Below are 8803 nucleotides of genomic sequence, written 5' to 3' on the forward strand. Positions count from 1 at the left end.
CCCCTTCCGCGAGACGCATCTCTTCTGAGTGAGGCAGAGAGGGTGCAGTGCCTAGCAGGCATCTTGGTTCTCTCCTCCATCCTTGCAGTTCCTGAGGACGCACAGGGACCCCTGGGCAGTGCTGTTACTGCCTTTTGTGGTGCTGCATCAACTATGGTGTGCCTGGGCCTTTGCATTCGGTGATGCAGGCAGAGTCCCAGAATGGCTCAACACATCTGCATTCAGATCTGCCCCTGCCTTGCTGGTGACCCGAGGCAAGTGTCTTTGCTTCTCTGAGCCTCCATGTGCTTGGCACAGGTTAAATGCTAAAGAAATGGAAGCTTAGTAGTGAACCCCACAGGCGCTGCCACTGGGCCTTCCCCGTGACGCATCTCTTCTGAGTGAGGCAGAGAGGGTGCAGTGCCTAGCAGGCATCTTGGTTCTCTCCTCCATCCTTGCAGTTCCTGAGGACGCACAGGGACCCCTGGGCAGTGCTGTTACTGCCTTTTGTGGTGTCCTGCATCAATTTGATCGTGCCGCGCCTCTACTCCATGTTTGGGCTGGTGGAGAAGTACGAGATGCCCCGGCACGAAGTGTACAACCTCCTGATCCGGTAGGTGTGTCTGCCACACCCAGCAGCAGCCTCGTTTCCATGGAGTTAGAGAAATTAGTTTAGCCGGGAGGGCGTGGTTGCGCACACCTGTAATCCCAGCCCCTGGGAGGCTGAGGCAGGAGGATCCCTGTGAGTTCAAGGCCAGCCTCAGCTACATAGTGAGTTCAAGGCCAGCCTGCACTACATAGTGAGACCCTGTCTTGAGACAAAATAAAATGAATATTCCATGCTCCAAAAGAAAGCAATTCCAAGTGGAAAATGTGGTGTGGGTTAATAGCCATAAAAGAACTCTAGGAAGATACTCTTGCACACTACAAGTGCCTTTTGCCCGAAGTAACAGCTTACCTTTACCAAAGGCTGATAAACATAGTTCTCAAGTATAACGTGGACAGTTAGATGGGTGGTGCACTGTGCCAAGGCTTCTAGATGAGGAGCTGTGTGGGGCCTGAAATCACCCATTGTCAAGTGTGATTCAGCCACCCGAACAGGGGTGGGAGGAGTGCTTTTGGCAGTTCACTGGTTCAGAGCAGGTGCCTTTAGTGGCTCCCACAAAAAACCCTGTGTACTAGAGATGACCCTGGCGTTTTGATAAACAAAGGCTAAAAATACCCAAATTTTGTCCTTACAGCTTTTTCCTGGCCAGTTCCTGATCAGTTAGTTTCTGGCTATGACAGTAGTCTGCATAGTGCAGATTGAGCGTCTATACTGAGGATTCTAGACCTTGGGGCCAGCTCTCCCGCCTCTTTTCCTACCTCTTTTTCTCTAGGTCCCCACCCTCTCCCTCAGCAGCTCCTAAGAGCTCACAAGCCTGCTGAGCTCTGTACCTGCCTCTGGCCTTTGCCCTGGCTGTTCTTTCTGCCCGGAAGCCCTTTCTACAGAGGTACCCATGGCTCTCCTTCTGATTTTAGTTTGGCTTTTGCTTAAATATCACCCTCAAAGAGAGCTATTCCCTGGCCACCCTATTAAAAACAACAGCTCCTCGCTGCCCTTTCACCCCTGCATTATCATTTTTGTACCCCTTCTTAACATATTTTATTGATTGATATCTTCCTTCCCCATAGTTGGTGGGAGAAATCTTTGCCTTGCTCACAATGGCTAGGACTTAACAGATGCTCAGTAACACTTGGGAAGTGAATGAGTAGGCAAATGAGTCCATCAATCCGTTAGTTATATCTGACTCATTGTGAAAACCCTACCACAGGCGATTCCTGTACCCTCCCTACTCTTGAACATCCCACCCCAGGGCCAGGGCACCATTTTCTTAGGTACGTATACCAGGGGGAAATATTAGGTCTCATTGTTACTCCAAAACTTTGCATATTGGGGAAAATGGGCCCAAAATAGCATCCACCTGATGGCAGCATTGTAAAGATTAAAGGGAATGAATGACACATTAAGTGCTCAGCACCCAACGAATGTTAGGAACAGTACATTTACTATTATTTTCATGAGAAATTAAAATCAGATAGGTGTAGACACAGCAAAAAAGAATGTATCAGTCAGATAAAATAGGTGATGCTGCAGTAACAAAAAGAAACCCCAAAGTTCAGTGGTTTGGAACCCAAAAGTTTCTTTCATTTTTTTTTTCTTTTTTTGGGGGGGTACTGGGGATTGAACTCAGGACCCCCTGCTTGCGAGGCAGGCGAGGTGCCACTGAGCTAAACCCCCAACTCAAAAGTTTCTTTCTTGTCCATGCTACGTGTGCATTATGGATTGGCAGGAGGGTTCTGGTCTTGTTAATCAGTGAGCAGTCCATTCCACAGGAGCAGGGCCGGGGATTTAGTTCATTGGTTCTGCTGCCTGCCTCACAAGCGCAAGGACCGGAGTTCGATTCCCCAGTACCAAACAAAACAACAACAAAAAAAACATTCCACAGGAGCAGTGCCCATGTCGGATAACGCTGGGGCCATTCCGTGGAGGAGACAGAGAGTTCCAGAGGGTCTCGCTATCACTTATTCTCACAATTCGCTCGCTAGAACAAGCCACGTGGCCCCACCCAGCCACCGTAGGTTGCTGGGGGGCAGAGACTTCTGTACTATCACGTGCCCAAAAAGAATTATCTTGAGAAAGCCTAAGAGACTGCCGCGGAGGGTAACGATCGTACTTTTCTGTTATTTAGCAACATCCTTCTAAAAATGTCAGTCATCGGAATTCTCTGTCACTATTGGCTCAACACTGTGGCGCTATCTAACGGAGAGGTGAGAGAGATTTTTCTGGCCTTTCTGCCCTAAGTTTGGTTTTGTAGTCTGTGCTGCCGGAGGGGTATGCGGGTTTCTTGATGGCCGGCGCGCCCTATTCTCATTGACCCCTTCATCGGAGACCAGTAGCTAGGGTAGAAGGCGGCATAAGGCAGGGGGCTTGGGTGAGAGATTCAGCCCTAGACCCAGGCAGACCTGCCTTGAGGACCAGCTGTGTGTTCTGCAGTCACCTTTGCTTCAGTTTTCATCAGTAAAAACGGGAATTAAATAAACAGTACCATGTATGGGGGAAGTACAGGACCCGGTTTAAGGTGGGTGTGGGACAGATTTTACTCATTTTAATGCCAATCTGTTCTAAAAGCCTTGGGATTCTGAATAAGATCTGTTTTGATCCTCCCTGTTCGATTTTTTTTCCCCTGAAATTTAGACAACCCTGGGCTTTACCATTCTCCAGCACTACCTGTTCTCTAAGTGCTGCCAGTAACAATTATGTCCTGATCCTGACCTTTCCTGGCTCTGCCTTATTCGACCACACCTTTTAGTCTCCCTTCGGGTCAGAGGCCAAGCTTCTGAACTCCCACTCTGTGAATGGTGTCCCAAGCCCACCTTGGCGGCCATCTCTCTGGGATGCCTCTCCGTCAGCTGCTGGGGCCCCTACATCCTCTTCCATCCTGAGCCCTCCAGTGCCTGGGATGCCTGGGTTTGGAAGTAGAGTCAGGGAAGCAAGGGCTTCTCTCCAACTGTCTATCACCTTTTGTTCCTGGACCAAAATAATGCTGATGTTTCCAGATTCATGAACATGGTACCCTTACCTTTTCACTGTTATTGTCAAAGAAGTTTAAAACCAGGCTTCCAGGTTAGCCTGTTTAGAGAAGATACCATGTTATACCTCCATCCATTCACCCACTCTCCCATCCACCCATCCATCTATCCATCTGTCCATCTATCATCTGCCCACCTCTATCCATCCATCTGCTTACCCATCTATCCATCAGTCCATCCATTTATTCATCTGTTATTTATCAATCCACCCCATCCATCCACTTATCCGTCTATCCATCCATCCATGTATTTATCTGCCATCTATCCACCCACCTCATCTATCTTTTCAGTCATCCACTTATCCATCCATCCATCCATCCTCATGTTGTGCACCAAAAATTCCCTCTCCTTCAGCCAATCCTAAAATCTCCCAATCTATCAGTTGATAGTATTGACTTCCTGCAGAAGTTACTGATCACCAGTTGTGCACCAAAAATTCCCTGTCCTTCAGCCAATCCTAAAATCTCCCAATCTATCAGTTCATAGTATTGACTTCCTGCCGAAGTTACTGATCACCAGTTCCATAAACCAAGTCACATTTCCAGTTTACATCAGCCTGGTAAACCTCTAGTTCACTTCTTACTCAAGTACACACTGATTCATTTATCATAAAGCCAACCAGCAAAAAGGGGAGCATTCTAAACCACAATCCCTCCCATGGCCCTGAAGGAACTGATGAGCCCACCATGGGTGTTGGCACATGCCTGTAATCTCAGTACTCATGAGGCTGAGGCAGGAGGAAGATCACTGAGAGTTCAAGGCCATCCTGGGCTATGCAGCAAGTTCAAGGCTAGCCTGAACTACATAGCCAGACTTTGTCTCCAAAAAAAGGCTGATTAGCCCTGGCTAAGAAATGGTGGTGGTAGTGTTGAGGGGTGTGTGGTGAGGTGGCAGGAGTTTGGAAGCCTGTGGTGGGCAAGTTTAATGGAAAAGAAAGCACAGAAGGAGAGAAACCTGGCTGGTTATCTGCCAAGAGTGGGTCTGCTTTTCTGGGTAAGGGACTCAGTAAAATGGCACATGGAGGCAGGAACAGAACAGATGTGAACCCAGCAGGGTCAGCAGCCCTGCCGTATCCTGACTCTTGTCTGCCTTCCAGTGCTGGGAAACTGTCATTGGCCAGGAGATCTACCGGCTCCTTCTGATGGATTTCATGTTCTCTCTGGCTGACTCCTTCCTGGGCGAGTTTTTGAGGAGGTAAATATCTGTTGGCCATGAGTATTTGATCCTATGCTCTAACCACCTCCGGATTCCCAACTGAGCACCAAGTCGGGGTGGGTCCCTTATGTACTCGACTTGTGTGTCACTGTAATCTGCCCACCGTCCTTTGGGATATTGCTGTCTTCTCAATGAACTAAAATTGTACCTTAACCTGACAGCCGTGTTGTAACAGTTTATTGGGTTCATTACAACCTTCTCTTGAAGAAAACACACAAACACACACACACACACACACACTCTCTCTCTCCAAATAAAATAGAAATTTAGCTACTTAAAATTACATCCATTGTAGATAATTTTAATATTCTAGGATTATATATTTTAAAATATATAATTTTAAATAATTTCCCAAAATAAAAATGAGGTCACACAGCTGGGCGTGGCAGTGCACACCTGTAATTCCAGCATTCCGTTAGCTGAGGCAGGAGGATTTCAAGTTTGACTCCAGCCTGGGCACCTGTCTTAGTCACTTTCCTCATCGCTGGGACAAAATACCAACACCTGCAGCTAGAAGCGGGAGAGGTTTATTCTGAGACTTTTCAGAAGTCTTGGTCTTCGTGTTGTGGGCAGCATGGTGGGAAGACCGGAAGAGAAGCACTGCTCACCTCAGGGGTTCAGGAAACAGTGAAGATGGGCCAGCGGGGGAGGGCCACGCTCCTGGCCACCTCTCGACCCCACCTTCTCTCTACAAGTTACTAATGTGGCCCCCGGGGTTCAGGCACCTTTGCCACAGCGCTGCCTGTGCACACATGAGGCCTTTGGGGGTGAGAGGTGCTCTTGATCTGAAACCATAACAGTAATTTTGCAAGACCATGTCACAAAAAAAATTTTTTAAGTCATTCTGCAAACTGTGATGATTTTGTTTGTGCGCAGCATGGGCTTTTTTTTTTTTTTTATGCACAGGATTTTTGTGTGTAACAAAAACATTGTAGAGTTTGCTTTCATTAAGCCAACTATGCATTGTGGCCTCTTTCCATGTTAGTACATGTAAATTTAATCTTAATTTAATGTGTGTGTGTGTGTAAAGTTAATCTTAATTTAATGTGTTTATGAGAGAAGCTGGACTTGTTTTGTTTTGTTTTGTTTTGTTTTTGGTACTGGGGATTAAACTCAGGTCCTTGCCCTTGCAAGGCAGGCCACCGAACCGCTGAGCTAAATCCCCAGCCCAGAGAAGCTGGACTTGAACTCTATGTAGCCCAGGCTGGCCTCGAACTCATGATTGTCCTGCCTTGAGAATACTGGGATTTCAAAGGTATGCCACTATGCCTGGCTTCTAATTTTTTTTATTGTTGTTTTTTTAAAGACAGGGTCTCACTGTATAGTTGAGACTGACCTGGAACTCACTGTGTAGCCCAGGCTGGTCTCAAACTCACACAGACCCGCCTGCCTCAGCCTCCTGAGTGCCGGGATTACAGGCGTGCGCCACCACACCCGGCTAAGTTTTTTTTAATATCAGTATATAGATGAGGTACTATTATCATTGATCTTTTTTTTTTTTTTTAACCATACTGGATGCTGGACATAAAACTCAAGGCATTGTGCATACTAGGCGAGCACTTTGCCCCTGAGTTTTACCTCAGCCCTGTGTGGTTCTGTGTGTGTGTGTGTGTGTTTGTATTCACTCATTCATTCATTTTTAAATGAGATGAGGAGCATCTCTTTCCTCCCACGTATTCTTCTCATGGCTCTGCCAGTTCCTGCCGTGGTGAGGGGCTGGCATGACATCACGCCGGGTCTTTTCTCAGTCAGGAGATTGGTGTCTGCTTCCCTCACTCAGTGCTGCCCAAGCCCCCTTTTCTCCTACCTCTGCCCCGGGCCTGGCATACGCATGAGAGGATTGATTGGTTTGTTTTTGACAGAAATTTATCATTGGGAACTTCTCTGTCTGAAGAAGTCAAGGTAGTCTCAGATTTCCTCAGAGTAAACGGAGAGCTCGATTCCCTCCTTGCAGATTTAGGGAACAAAGAAAAATCATTAATTTGGCTGCAGTTACCATAAATTTAAATTTTTTGTTTTATCCGGTTAGGGCTGGAGCTCAGTGGTAGAATGTGTGCTTAGCATGTGTAAGACCCTAGGTTTGATCCCAGGATCCTCCCCCCAAAATTTTTTTTGCTTTGTTTATTTGAGTTGGGAGGTTCTCCGTTTATCTGGTTCAAAAAAAAAGAGTTTAATAAGCAAGGAGTGGTACAAACAAGATAAAAATTGGGATAATTAAATACTTAAAGTAACAAATGTTCTCTAGAGTTATTTTGAAATTACTTTAGCAGTGTGCCACTTAACTACACTATACTGATTGTATTTCCCCCTCAAGCCTCTCAATTATTTTTCAAATGCAGGCTTATGTTATTGGAACTTTTTGGACATTTTCAAGGGAACTTACAACTTTATTCTAAACTGGGGAAGGGCTTCATTGTTGACTGATGTTGTATGTGTGTGTTAATGAGATTGAACCCAGGACCTTTCACTTAATTACATTCCCACCCCTTTTAAATTTTAATTTCAATTTTAATTTTAATTTTTTTTGGGGGGGTGGTTTTTTGAGACAGGGTTTTACTATGTAGTTGAGACTGACCTGGAACTCACTGTGTAGCCTAGGCTGTTCTCGAACTCACAGGGATCCTCCTGACTCAGCCTCCCAAGTGCTGGGGTTACAGGCATGTGCCACCACGCCCGGCTTAATTTTAATTTTTGAGACAAGATCTTGCTAATTTGCCCAGCTGGGCTGGAATTGTCAGTCTCCTGCATCAGCCTCCTACAGTGCTAGGATTACAGGTGTACACCACCACAGCCAGCTTTGTGGGGCCTGTTTTGAAGTAGGGAGTTGTGGTTTGGGTACTAAACTTAGTACATTTTCACAGGATCATTGGGATGCGATTCATCACAAGTCTTGGCTTACAGGAGTTTGACATTGCCAGGAATGTTCTAGAACTGATCTATGCACAAACGCTGGTGTGGTAAGTTTTGTAGCTCTGTGAGACTCCCCAGTCAGCTCCCACCTGACTTAGAATTTTGGTGGCAAGGTCTCAACCTATTGTTTTAGAGATAATACCAGACCCAGCTAGTCTGAGAGCCATGTTTTGCCTGTGGACTGTGCTTTTCCTTTATGACACCATGAGGGCTTCAGATATGAATCAGCCTGGAGCAGGTTGGAGGCCCACAGGCTGACTGTATGTGGTACATGGATATGATTCATTTGTCCCACATGGTGCTATTTCTAAAAATTTGAACCACCCCTTGCTGTGCTATGGTCCACATTTCTGTGTCCCTCTAAAATCCCTGTGTTGAAATCTAATTGACACTGTGAGGATAGCAAGAAGGCACCATCTTGGAAGCAGGAAACAGCCCTCACCAGACACCGAATCTGCCATTACTTGATCAGGGACTTCCCAGCTTCCAGAACTGTGAGAAATAAGTTTCTGTTGTTCCTAAACCGACCAGTGTATGAAATTTTGTAATAGCAGCATGAGTGGACTAAGACAACCACCAATATTTAAAAATCAGGAAATTCCACATAGGATCTTAATGCCTGGCTTCTCTCCAGAAGCACCTGGCCTATCTCCCATCCATCATGCTAACATTTGGCTGGGCCTGGAAAGGTGAGCGCAGGACATGTGCCTGTCTCCACCTTGGTCTGTTGTCTCCCCAGCACTGATGTACCATTTCTCATTGCTATATGCTGGCAGTGGAAAACTTTACTCTGCACCTATATCTCAACAGAAATAAGAGAGTGAAGAAAAGGGAGAGGACTGGGTGTTTCTCTTACCTGACCTGGCCTGCTACGTCAGTGTACCACCAAGTGCGGTCTCTGTGGCCATGGGGAGTCACAACTTCTATTCTAGCAACTATGTGTGTGCATGTGTGTGTGTGTGTGTGTGTGTGTGCTGAGAAAACCAGCTAATTGTATCATGAATCAATTGCTGGGTTGTTGTTGTTGTTGATGTGCTAGGGACCAAACTTGGTTCTGATCTTGGGT

General features: G+C 46.3%; 1 protein-coding gene across 2 annotated transcripts in view; it reads left to right on the forward strand.

Moving 5' to 3' along the window:
- Tmc5 (transmembrane channel like 5) overlaps positions 1-8803 on the forward strand; it is a 77437-nt gene that overhangs the window by 57168 nt on the left and 11466 nt on the right. For both annotated transcript variants that reach the window (XM_010610067.3, XM_010610068.3), the window contains 3 exons: positions 2712-2790; positions 4709-4806; positions 7689-7784. In XM_010610067.3, coding sequence (XP_010608369.1) covers positions 2712-2790; positions 4709-4806; positions 7689-7784 — 273 coding nt within the window. The remainder of the gene's footprint in view (positions 1-2711; positions 2791-4708; positions 4807-7688; positions 7785-8803) is intronic.

Source organism: Fukomys damarensis, unplaced genomic scaffold (assembly GCF_012274545.1).
Source record: "Fukomys damarensis isolate Sample0158 unplaced genomic scaffold, DMR_v1.0_HiC HiC_scaffold_34, whole genome shotgun sequence".
Classification (NCBI taxonomy): Eukaryota; Metazoa; Chordata; class Mammalia; order Rodentia; family Bathyergidae; genus Fukomys; species Fukomys damarensis.